Source organism: Gekko japonicus, unplaced genomic scaffold (genome assembly GCF_001447785.1).
Source record: "Gekko japonicus isolate JY-2015 unplaced genomic scaffold, Gekko_japonicus_V1.1 scaffold3178, whole genome shotgun sequence".
Taxonomy (NCBI): Eukaryota; Metazoa; Chordata; class Lepidosauria; order Squamata; family Gekkonidae; genus Gekko; species Gekko japonicus.
Genome location: NW_015168138.1, coordinates 121,526 through 134,747, shown reverse-complemented (window position 1 = coordinate 134,747; position 13,222 = coordinate 121,526). Strand labels below are relative to the sequence as shown.

Sequence of the window (13,222 nt, the reverse complement as noted above, 5' to 3'; positions counted from 1 at the left end):
TCTCCTCCTCCTCTTCTTCTTCTATGTGTAAATATGTGGAACATGACTTAAGGCACTGGCTGTGTCATAACAGACATACGCTCTCACCGTAGCCTTCAGGCAGGTCTGGGGATGGGGACTGATGACCGTGCGGCCTGTTCTGGGGAGTCTGTACGTGGCCTCTCACATCAGGAGCCCGCAATCGCTGGGCCTGCAATGTCGGGTCCTGACTGGGAGACTCCACGAATCGACAGTTCCCTCCTCCAGCAGCCCCGGTGCTGTCCGTGTACGGCGCCGGCTCCTCCATGTAGCAGCTAAGGGGCCTTCCAGGTCCTGAGTCTTCATAAACGGTTCTGAAAGTGGGGAGACGCATACAAGTCAGAGGACTGTTGGGAAGTATTAGCAGAATGGAGGCAGCCTTTAAGGGAACATTTGAACTTCTGAAGCGCACACGTCATCCCTGTCAGGGCAGTCAAAGTCTTGATTAAAACAAAGAATCGCTCGGCAACAAGATAGTCTCTCTGGAACCGTGGTCACATCAGCACTTGGGGAACTGGGTTGAGGAGGTGTTATGGTTTAAAGACAATTCAACTGTTTTCCTCTGAAAAATAAACCGGACCTCGCGTACAGAGGTGCCGAGTCTGATTTGTCTGAGAGCAGGAAGGCATTAAACAGCCCACTGCCTGGACAGTGGCACGCAGGGAGAAAGAGCTACCACACTCTATTGGGGCATGCAAGTGCAGGGGACTGAAGGAGCCCCCAGTGCAAAGCTGGGTTCTCTCTGCGCCACACTGTGGAGCTCCTAGGCCGAGACTGAAGCCAGTCATCACGGGGAAGATGGGGAAAAAGGAGACTGTGCTTTTTGAGGAAGTCATGAATTGATACCATCCTCAAACAGATCCCTGAATTTCAGCATTATGCTCTATTGGCCTTATTGTACTGAAGCACTTGATAAGCAGGAGGCTACTGGTTGAAAGAGATTTCCTAGAGCACTGGTTCCAACTTGAATTTGGAGCTCCACAGCGGAGGGGAGATGTGGCTTTGAAAAAGAGGACGGAAACATGTTTACATTGCCTGGGATACATGTTGCTGCATAACTTCCAATTGTTAATCTCTTATATAAGTTTATCATATTGAGAACTTTGGAACTAGTAGTGTTACACTGTAACCTTGATTTATAGTTCATGATGGTTGCATTTTGAGAGTTTGGGAACTTTATGTGTTACACTATAACTCCGGCTTGGAGCTTTTGACTTTGTATTAAATACTTTTGGCGGTGGTTATAAGAAAACCTTGATAACTGAAAATGTATTAAGAATATATACTTGTTTGGTATTTCAAAATATTCATTTAAAGGCATTGATATCAGACTTGTTAACTGTATTCACGATGTTCATTTGTTTTTGATTATTGTGAAAGCTGGCAAAGAGCAAATATCAAAAGAGTGAGGCAAGGTTTTGCTCATTCAAGATATCTGTTGGATCCCCAAGCATCGAGAATAAATCCACGTTTTCAAGAAAAGCAAAATTTATTTCAAAGCGTTGCCATATAATCAAGGATACTGTTCAAATACGACTGATTTGCCCACAGTTTGCTCGAGAGTCACAACATTACCGTAAGACGCGATACCTACCCTTCATTCTCCAAGAGCCCCCTGCAATCGACGTTCAAATACGACTGATTTGCCCACAGTTTGTTCGAGAGTCACAACATTTACCGAAGACGCAATACCTACCCTTCATTCTCCAAAAGCCCCCTGCAATCGACAACAGTCCCTCCTGTGCCTATCCTGTCCCGCGTCTGTAGGCTAACTGGAACACAAAGGAAGGAAAGCCAAAATTAAAAGTCAAAGCAGCAGGGACCCCAGATTAGGCAAAACCAGCAAGCCCCTGAAGAAAAGTAGCAAACCGGTTGGAAAAGCTGAACTCAAGCACAGCAAGCATCTCTAGAGCTCTTTAAAGCATCTTTATCATTGTATACGCGTGTGGTTAAGTCTTTCCTTTACGAAGGCAGATAGCTGGGTAGGGCACACTGCTGATACTCTTTTAAGACGAGCTTTGCCAACACTCTGATCATTCAATACCCTCTTAAGGAGAAACATGAGACACCCGAGGGCAGCAGCTTCGGTTTATGCCGACTAGCCTTAAAAACAATAGCTACCACTTGGGCTTAAACTGTCAACTCACATGCAACAAAGCCTAGATAAGACCTAGATTTCTTGTCGATCACAGTTCATGCATTTTTGTTAAAAAATGTGGTAAGCTCGACCATTTGCAATGATTCCATCTCTTTCAAAGGCAACCTGGAAGCCAAAAGGTCACCACTAGATGGCGCTAAATAACCACGGGCGTTGAACACGTTCGCCTGCTGCGCATGTGTTACTTCGGAGAAAGTGTCCTCGCTTCTCCACTGCTTTCCATACACATTCCCAAGAAAGCGAGACAGAGCAATAACCCACGGAAGACTGAATACGCTGATCCACTTGAAGAAGTCACGATTCAGCAAACTCGGTTTGCGGGAAAGCCACATAAATACCGTACGCGCACTGGGGGAAAAACAAACCTCACCCAGCAGCTGCTGGAGCAGAGGACACTGCAAATCAGCCTTACGCTAAATTAGAGATGTGAAGGCCCGGAAAAAAACCAGAAAAATTCAGGGGGGAAACGGTTTTTCCCCGTTTTTTTTCCTGAAGCCTTTTTAAAAATTGGAAACATTGAAAAAAGAAAAGAAAGAAAAGAAAATTGATTATGGAACGTTTTATTTTAACATGATGAATAAAAAATTTTAAGACAAGGTGTTCAAATATTTTCCAAATCATTTCTAAAATATATAGATATGGTATCAGATTGATCTAATTTCTGTGCACTGAGGGCAAGCAAGTCCTAGGTTACAAACTGAACTCTCCAATGCAAGAACAAGATGCATTTCTTCCTTTAGGAGGTGCGATTGTCAGAAGAAAAGAAAAAGGTTTCAGTTTTGTTTTTGCATGTGGGTGGGTATTCTGTTTGTAATAATTGTTTGGATACACTATATTTTTAATATGCTAGTTGTGATAATTTCATGCCAAGTAAAAATGTCCATAGTCATATTTTATGTTCCTAAAGTAACAGAATGACTTTCAATCTAGAAAAGACAAAAGAAATGCTAATGCAGCATTTTTTTCAATTTTTCCAAAAATTTCCGTTTCCCCCCCAAAAAAAACTGGGGGGGAAAACGGGTTTTTTTCCGAGGTTCAAAATTTCCGGAAATTTTACATCTCTACGCTAAATTTTTACCTGCTAGCCAGTGTGAGTTTGACAAGCTATTCGCCTGGGAAGAATCATCAGCCGACTCAAACGAGGGGCTAAAGTCAAGGCTCCGCCCGTTCGTGCTGCTTCGTAAAACAAATCTTTCTCAAAGTTACTATGCCTTATTAGGCGCCATCTCTGATAATGCCGTTTTCTCTCCAGAAAAGGCAGCAAAGGGCAGCTGAGCCCCTATAACTAGCAAGCGACTCTGAATGCCCCAAGGTTATTTAATATACAGCTGGAGGTTCTGCTCGCTTTCTAGCACTGCCAAAGAACTTAGCCCCTTTCTTCGGTAGGAGTGGAGGTCTTGAAGAAGGGCACAGTGTGCCTATTTAGAGAAGGCGTTCAGATGAGGACCCGGTCTGGGCGATCCGTCTACGGTGGGCGCTTTCTGCGATAACCTGGAAGACCCCAAGCAGTCCGGGACTGGTATGGCGGCATTGGCAAACTTGGATTTTCCACAGAAACTAGCAGGTCACCAGTGGCACAGGCTCTGCATACCCCAAGGACACACCTCCATCGATAATGGACAGCAAGAGGACCACTTGGAAGATTTCAAGTAGTCTGCACCAACAGCCCCATGTAGCGTTAGCCACCCAGTTCGACGCACGTCCTTCCACACTATCTTCCCGAAAGGTGGTCTCTCCCCCCCACCACCGGAACTACGGCTCTTCTCCCCCACCCTCCCTTACCTACTATCTGGCCTCGAACCGCATCGGTATCTGTGGGGTTTAGTTTGCATAGATCCAAACGCTGGTCTGAAAGTGAACAATTAAACAGATTTAGCCAAAAGGATGACTCCCCCCGATCGAGCAAATCACAATTCAGTACGCATAAGAAGCCCTTTGTGAACAATGCAATGCTTACATCCGGTATCTTTTAGCCTGCTGATGGCGTTGGAAAGGAGACGGACGCACCCCAGGAAGCCAGCTCCCTGTTTCTTGTGGATTTTCTTGTGGTTCCAGACACTGATGGTGATTGAATCTGACTTGCCGACGTATCTAGAAGGAGCGGTTTGAGAGAGATGTTTTGACTGCGGGGCTTATCCTTTGCTAAGATACGTTTACACATGTGAGGGCTAAACTTTAAAGAAAAAAATAATGCTTTGGTCACGCTGTTGCTTTATCGAATACAGAAAACGTGTAATTAAACGGTTCGGATCACTGTAATTTCACACGGCGTGTTGAGCTGATAACGCAGCAACGCTGGTTAATTAATCGCTGACAACCTTGTTATAGTAGGGGATACGAGACACCGCCCCCTTCCTTGAGGTTTGAGTTTACTGACACAGCGCTGCTGTCTCCATGAGCAGCAAGAGCGATGTCGGCGGCCTACAGACGGGCTCCGAAAGGATGGGCACAACTAGTTCCTCACGTTCAAGCGGGGCTCCGGGCTCGTGCTTTTGGCGCACCAGTTCCCCCGGGCTGTATTACAAACCGAGGAGTCTTTGAAAAGCAGATTGTGACCCAGCGTGGGGTTGGCTCTTCAAAGCAAGCAATCTCACTAGGCATGTCCTTGCCCTTGGGTGGGTCTAAAATAGTTCTCTGGATCCCGGCCAGAAACGTTTAGGCCGTAAGCGCGATGCCTTGCCTACATGCTTCAGATTCATGGCTCAAAGAAGTAAGGACTTGCCAAGTCTTCAGCTCGATTCCCCTCCCAGAAGGAGACTTGCAAGTCTTCAGCTACAGCTACCCTAACAGAACGTCTAATGGCTGTGCGGGGGAGATGATCTTCTAGCTGGACCTCCTCTATTAATGAGGATTTCCCCCCCCCCCCAATTTGTGACTGGCCCTTTGCAGAACAGGTTAACTCACAAGTCATAATGCTGGTTCCACTTGGGGTCTAACGTGTTCTTCACAGTGTCAGTTGAGTGGCACTGACCGGATCCATCCACTACCACCTTCGCAAACGGGTCGGGAAGCCCTGCAGAGAAGTAGCGGAATAGTTGGGACAAAAAGCCACGTAAACCCACTTGCAAGGAACAATGCTGCTTTTAAAAAGCCCGGCCTGCTCCCAATCTCACCGGCAGAAGCCAGTTAACAGCACCAGCTACACTGGGAATGCTAAGAAGAAGAGATTGGATTCATACCCCGCCCTTCACTACCCAAAGGAGTCTCAGAGCGGCTTACAAACTCCTTTCCCTTCCCCCTCCCCACAACAGACACCCTGTGAGGTCGGTGGGGCTGAGAAAGCTCCGACAGAAACTGCTCTTTTTCAAGGAGCTCTTATCAGACCCACGGCTTGCCCAAGGTCATCCAGCCAGGTGCAAGTGGAGGAGTGGGGGAATCAAACCCGGTTCTCCCAGATTAGAGTCCGCACACTTAACCACAACACCAAACTGGTTCTTATCAGGAGAGCACTTACCAGGAGAGCACTGGCTGGCCTCCCAAGGCCCACCATAAAACTCTGAACAAGCGAAAAAAAACCAGAGAGTACACTTTATATCTAGGGGTGTGCAAAAAAAATAATAATATATTAACCGGTGTTTTTCTTCTCGGGTCTATTGGACATGACAAAAATGTCGGGGTTTCAGAAAAATCCTGGAGCCCAGTACCGGTACAGTATTGAGATCCGGGATTTTTCGGGAATCCCGAATTGTTTGGGGTCCAACAGACCCAAGAAGAAAAATACTGGCTTAAAAAATAAAAAGCCATCGCAAAGCTGAGACGGTGGGGAGCAATCTGCTCCCTGTGGGCACCGGGGATCCTGGTTGGGCTTGCTTCCCCCAGCAGTCTGGTTTAAACCGGGCTGCAGGAGAAGCCAGGACAAAGCGCAGCCTGCAGGGAGCCATCTGTTCCTAGCAGCACTCCACAAAACCAAAACAGGACCCACGGTAAGCAGGAAATGCCAAAAAAACAGCAAATACCGTGCTACGGGCGACTATAAAATATCTCAAAGAATTTTTATTTTTTTTGTTGTTATATTTTTTACAATTTATTCACCATATATTATTTATCATATAAGCCTTAATACATAGAAAGAATCATATATCAAAACATCTAAGTAGCGTCTCTTAATATATCACAAAAGATATTGCACAACCCCTTTATTAATATCAGTCCTCCTTAATTATACAAAAGTTTTAAGAGGGAGGACTCCTTTAAGTCTATTCTGAATGAGTGCTCAGTGGGGGGGGGAAACCTTTTAGCGATGGGACATGGGCGGGCGCCGGATGCCACGACCTACCACCGGAAACGCGATCAGGCGCCCACCCTTGCCCCGCAGTTTTCGGAAACTAGTACCTCGGAGGTACTAGTTTTTCCCCCCGCATCTTCGGCGGGAAGCCACGGGTTTGCCACAGGAGCTCTACGCTTCCCAGATGTGGCGCTGTGATCGCGCCCGGAAAATCCGCCTATCTTCCGTCTCTGTAGTGTGGCTAATGCTCCGTGTGACCGCAGCCCATGATACATATTTTGGTATTTGGCAACCTTGTGCTTGGAAATATCTGTTGAACTCCCTGAGGAAGACACTGAAACAGGAGGGCCTCTGGACCTCTGCTGGAGGAAGACTGAGCACTCATTCAGAATAGACTTAAAGGAGTCCTCCCTCTTAAAACTTTTGTATAATTAAGGAGGACTGATATTAATAAAGGGGTTGTGCAATATCTTTTGTGATATATTAAGAGACGATACTTAGATGTTTTGATATATGATTCGTTCCTAGCAACACAGCAGATCCTGGGGCCGGCTTCTTCTGCAGCCTGGTTTAAACTGGGCTGTGTGAGAAGCCAGGGCCAAGCCAAGCCGGTCTGCTCCCCACCAGAACATCTGGTCCTCAGGCTGTCTTCTGCAGTCCCTTTAAACTTCTGCAGTCCCTTTAAACTTCAACTTTAAAGGGACTGCAGCAGAAGCCCAATAAACAGCTGAGAAGTGGGAGCGACCTGGATCTGCCTGTTAATTCCTGAATATATCTGGGATTCTTTCAGTTTCCCCGAGAAAATCAAGATACATTTGAGAAACCAGTAAGGTATTTTTGGGGTAGATTTTTGGCTCGAGTAGACTTGAATGCACACCTCGACTTATTCATTCATGATTTAAAGACATAGGAAATGAGAAGGGACAAAAATTAATAGTTTGCCCTTGGCTTGTCAGAATCAGGATGGGATGTTAAGAATGCAACTCATAGAGGGGGGAAAATAAGCCAAGCCTACAGTCTGCAGAGGAGAAATTTCAGACCATTATGCTGCTGACTTCCAAGAAACTATCCTTAAATGACCCAACAGAAACACGCAAGAATAAAGCTGCCATCATCAGGATTTTTTTTTTAAAAGCCTAAATATGCACATGGGGGAAAGAAAAGCAGACTTCTGCCAGCTACTTACTGAAGAAATCTTTTTTTGCAAGGTTCTTGGCACAAAGTACTACAAAGAGAGAGAGAGAGAGAAAGGTTATCAAACTCCACCCATATTTGGTTAAAAACAAGTCCAGCAGGGAGAAGGAGTCTATCGTCCAACTAAGATCCCCGATTTAGAAAAAGAAATGGAGGAGGAAATGCAATAGGGTTATGAATTACAGGACCACATATAGATTCTTTCGCATGAGCACAGGCAAAGTACAAAAACTTCATTGCTCCCCCCACCCCACCCCGCAAAAAATACACCTGGGTTCTTATCACTGCCATGCTAATTGGCTACTAAGGAGAAAGTCTGTATATATACTTAGGTGTGCTCTTCCCTAGGTTCCGCAGGGCCTGTAAGGCTGAGCATTTTCCATCAGGCCTTTCCCATTTAAGTGTATTTTTGGAGCTTAATGCTATCAGTTATGAATTGTTTGTTTCATGTACTTTGTATTTTCATACTGTTTTAACTAAATTTATTATGTCTGTTTTATACTGTTGTGAACCGTCTTGTCCCGCTCTGTGCCCCCCCCCCCCCCCGGGGGACGGACAGTATATATACTGAAATGATAATAAATACATAATAATTCTTCTTCCTGGCGACTTCTGTGACCTGTGGGGAGCACGCAGAGATCTCACTTGTGCCCTGCTTTGGCAGCTGATGCGAAACACACCACTGATGTTTCTGGGTATCTCCCTGTCTATTTCTATGCTCTGTAGCAAAGCTATCATGCACGGTACCATTTCAGAACACCAAGTTTGTACTGTATGGGAAACTTAATTTATTACTTTTCTTTCTTTTTCTTTTTTTTTTAGAAAAAGGCACATGTCACCACGCCATCCCAATAGAGCGCTCAAGGAAGCTTGCAGCAAGTGAAAATACACAAACTATTTAAAAAGGGGGTGGAAAAGCGGCTGTCGACACAGAAAGAGCCAAAGGCTCAGGTGAAAAAGATGAGATCCCAACTAATGCTACCTTTGTGGTCACTTAGGCGCTATGCAGGAACCTTTTTGGGGAGGGAAGTCACACTGTTGCAGAAACAGTGCATGCAAGTCTGCCCCTGGGAGACATCTGCCCAACTTCTAAAGGCAAAGAGCCTGGACAAGGACCTCTGATAATTACCTGAGCTAAAAGACAGACTTACACAGAACCCAGTCCTTCGAATACCTAAAACCTTAAGTGGTGTGGGGTTGGGGTAAGAATCAGAATTTTGAATTGTGTACAGGAACAAACTCAGAAAGTCTGTGGAAGTCTCTGAATACCACCAAGCTGTCTTTGAACAAAACCAAAAAATCCTTATTCATACAAAAGAAACATATCAGGGAAAAGGCCTTTTACCTATATTCCATGAATAATGAATTTTTGACATTCAAGCACGGAGTCTTCCACTTGCATTTGGTCCTATCCCAGGAAAACAGTACTATGTGCACTTTTCTTAGCAAGCTGACGGGGCTCTTAGGGCCAAACAGAGTGGCTTCTCTTTATGGGATGGAGTGCGTGCACATACCAAATGTGTGCAAAGAGGCTCAGAGGCTGGGTGCTTTTGCTTTCCTTCCAATGCTTTTATTTGCTTTACGAAGCCTAAAATAGCCAAACAGTCGGTTCTGCTTGGCTGGTTTAATTAGATTCTCACACCTTCGACAGGAGTGCGGCTGGAGAGGGAGCCTCCATACGGGGCTTTGCCGGGAGACTTAATAGCAGCCTCTTTCTTCCATGCAACACTGATGCAGGAATCTGCAGCCAACAACTGGACTCCCGATGGCCTTCTCACCTGACAGCAGTTTGATAAGTAGAGCTAGCAGAGACGGGCAACAGAGTTCACACAGCATCGGTAATATGAGCTTTCAACAGGCGCGGCAATCCTTGGCTGTATCTGCAATAGTGCTACCTGTTGTATTTCATCTTCCTGCCTCCCCCCCCACCCCAGACACATTTTTTGAGATGGGGGACGCTGGTATTTCTCTCACTAAAATAAGGCTGCAATGACACTCTGGCGATCAACACCCGCACACTGATAAGTGCAATGTGTATTAGTGCAAAATCTCCGTAACCAGTGTTCCCTCTAAGCTGAGCTACTGTGAGCTAGCTTGCAGTTTTTTTAGCCTCTCGCTCACACATTTTTGTCTTAGTTCAGGAAGGAGGGCTCCAGAGCAAACGAATGTATGCAGCAGCCAAACTGCTTGCTCACAACTTTAATGCCAGTAATTCACAAAGTAGAATTTTTGCTCACAAGACTCCACAGCCTAGAGGGAACATTGCTCTTAACCCTTTTTTTTTGGGGGGGGGGACAACAGCATGCAGAGCTTGAGATCACAATTCGTTACATTTCTATCTTGGTCTCCCCTGTTCCATCAAGGAACGCAAGGCTCCTGGGACAGACCAGACTCAGGTCCTTTCCACACTTGGATCTCATCCCTGGTTTTATCAGAGTTCAACTTGGGACACAATACCTTGCATTTACCCCTGGTTGTTATGACACCATCCGTTGATCCCGGGACAAGTGTGGGACGAAACTGGGGTGACCTCGATGTAATGTGGAAACAAAAAAAATACCCACAGGGGTGAACTCGCATGTCGTGTAGAATGTAAAACTACCCTGAGGTAATCACAGGGGTAAACTCGCATGTCGTGTAGAATGTAAAACTACCCTGAGATAATCACAGGGGTGAACTTGTGTTTAGTGTAGAATGTAAAACTACCCTGAGATAATCACAGGGGTGAACTCGTGTTTAGTGTAGAATGTAAAACTACCCTGAGATAATTACAGGGGTAAACTCGCGTTTAGTGTAGAATGTAAAACTACCCTGAGATAATCACAGGGGTGAACTCGTGTTTAGTGTAGAATGTAAAACTACCCTGAGATAATTACAGGGGTGAACTCGCGTTTAGTGTAGAATGTAAAACTACCCTGAGATAATCACAGGGGTGAACTCGCGTTTAGTGTAGAATGTAAAACTACCCTGAGATAATCACAGGGGTGAACTCGCGTTTAGTGTAGAATGTAAAACTATCCTGAGATAATCACAGGGGTGAACTCGCATGTCGTGTAGAATGTAAAACTACCCTGAGATAATCACAGGGGTGAACTCGCGTTTAGTGTAGAATGTAAAACTACCCTGAGATAATTACAGGGGTCAACTCGCATGTCGTGTAGAATGTAAGTTCGGGGACAGGGTTGAACCAGGATTTAAGGTCTAGTGCGGAAAGGACCTCAGTCAAGCTTCGCTTCAGCTGGGTGGTCACATCATCTACTTTCTACCCAGTACCCTCAGATGGCAGCACCCAGCCTGATGGGTAAGATCAGGAATGTCATTACAAAGGAAACCTGCTATGGATGAAAAACATGTCATCTTTTTTTTTTTTTGGCAGAAACAGTGCATACAGGTTGGGGTTAATAGTCAACAGAGAACTACTGATTGTTCATGCGCAACAGATGAGGTGGTGAACATGCAGCATGAATAGGGAACTGGGCATACTGTCCAGTCTACATGTGTAACTTCCAAGATTGGTTGGGCTTTGACTGAACAACAACAAAAGATCTTTTTGAGATATCTAAAGATACTAAAGGTGCTACATAAAAAACAGGGCTGAAGGGCCAATAACATTTATTTACTTACTTCGTTTATACCTCACGTTTCTCCCCGAAGGGGGCCTAAGGTATCTTATGTAAGTCTCTTCTCCTCCATGTTATCCTCACAACGCCCCTGTGAAGGAGGTTAAGCAAAGCCTGTACACCTGACCTAAGGTCAACCAGCGAGCTTCCACCCCAGAGTGGGGATTCATACCTGGGTCTCCCAAATCCTAGTCCGACACTCTAACCACGACACTAACAGGATCAAAAGTCAAACAAAAGAAACCTGGGTTGGGGGGACATCCTCAAGCCGGCCCTGACCCAGTGGAAGTTTTGGCACACTTCTACAAGGACATAAGGACATAAGAGACGCCAATGTTGGATCAGGCCAAAGGCCCATCTAGTCCAACACTCTGTCACACAGTGGCCAGAAATACCAGGTGCCATCAGGAGGTCTACCAGTGGGGCCAGGACATTAGAAGCCCTCCCACTGTTGGCCCCCCCAAGCACCAAGATGACAGAGCATCACTTGCCCCAGAGCCCCTATCTATACCTTGTGGCTAATAGCCACTGATGAACCTCTGCTCCATATGCCTATCTAATTCCCTTTTGAAGCCGTCCATGCTTGTAGCCGCCACCACTTCCTGTGGCAGTGAATTCCATGTGTTAATCACTCTTTGGGTGAAGAAGTACTTCCTTTTATCTGTTCTAACCCGACCGCTCAGCAATTTCATGGAGTGCCCACAACGGTCAACTAGCTACTTGGGAAATCTGCCTGCCCAAAGAATGCCAAGGCTCTTGCCACCAGTACAGGAGGCAAATGGGATTGGAAACACCACTGAGTCGCAGCACATGGTGAATGATCACTCCAGAACAAAAAACAACTAGACTGGTTCTTGCTGGTCACAGCAATGGGCAGGGAAGTCCCAGTTCTTAATTTTTAAAGGCCTGACCGTTCTTCTCACTATCACATTTTTAATCCTGCCTTCCATGATACTCTAGGGAAGAATCAATGGTTCTCACCTCCTCAATGTCATCCTTACGACCAAACACACATACACACACAAACACGTGTGCAAGTCAGCTTAGGCTGAGGGAATGGCACTGCTGCTCCATGCTCAACCAGAGAGCTTTGTGAATGAGGATGTAAACCTGACCCCTTCCAGTTCTAGTCCAACACTGTGCCATACTTGCTCTCTTTGTGTATCCGTACAATTAAGTCCAAAAGCTCGGACAACATCTATGGAATCATCAGAACGGAGCAAAAAAAACCCCCAATCTATGAAGGCCAAGTTTACTTTTCTCTGAAAGAGGATGGAGTGGATGAAGTTGAGCCGACATTTTCAGAGCAGGTGAAGAACCGGGGGCTGCTTCTGGACCTGACCTTGTTGTTTGAGAAACAGGTGGGTGTAGCAGCCAAGAGCGGCCCTCTGCATCTGGCTCATCAGCTCTCACTCTTCTGAGACTTTACTAACCGGGCCATGCTGACCTATGCTTCTGTAACCTCCCGGCTGGGCTGCTGTAAAGACCTCTATGCTGGACTGCCCTTGAAGACCACCTGGAAAACTCAGCTGGTTCTGAAGGCGACCACCCAGTTATTGCCAGGGGCTAGGCAGTGCGTATCTTTACACTGGCTGTCAGTTTGTTTATGAGTCCAATTCAAAGTGCTGGCTGACACCTTTAAAACCCTTCAAGCCCTAGGACAGGGGTGTCAAACATGTGGTCCGGGGGAGGCCCCTGGAGGGCTTCTATCAGGCCCGCAGTGGAACTGGCTGTCTTCTGCTTCTTCTTCCAGTTCTGCTGCTACTGTGTCATCATCAGGGGTCGTTTCGTAGAAAAAGAGCTAGGGGGACTCATTAGCATAACTCATTAGCATATGCCACACCCCCTGACATCACTGGAAGTGTGTCACAAGGCCACACACCCTGCCCCCAACGGTCCCGGGGCAGCTCCACTGCCGAGCCCCATGAGGGGCCCGGCGGTGGACCTGCAAGGCCGGCGGGAGTGCAAGGAAGCCCCGCGAAGGAAGGCCCTCCCTGGCCCCAGGCA

The 13,222-nt window shown here is 46.3% G+C and overlaps 1 protein-coding gene across 1 annotated transcript in view; it reads right to left on the bottom strand.

Moving 5' to 3' along the window:
- Window positions 1–13,222, bottom strand: part of SMURF1 (SMAD specific E3 ubiquitin protein ligase 1) — a 42,455-nt gene that overhangs the window by 27,542 nt on the left and 1,691 nt on the right. Inside the window, exons 2-7 of the mRNA XM_015414932.1 lie at window positions 7,588–7,626; window positions 5,081–5,189; window positions 4,134–4,267; window positions 3,959–4,024; window positions 1,715–1,790; window positions 88–332 (exon numbers count right to left, since the gene is read on the bottom strand). Of these exons, the coding sequence (XP_015270418.1) occupies window positions 88–332; window positions 1,715–1,790; window positions 3,959–4,024; window positions 4,134–4,267; window positions 5,081–5,189; window positions 7,588–7,626 (669 nt within the window). The remainder of the gene's footprint in view (window positions 1–87; window positions 333–1,714; window positions 1,791–3,958; window positions 4,025–4,133; window positions 4,268–5,080; window positions 5,190–7,587; window positions 7,627–13,222) is intronic.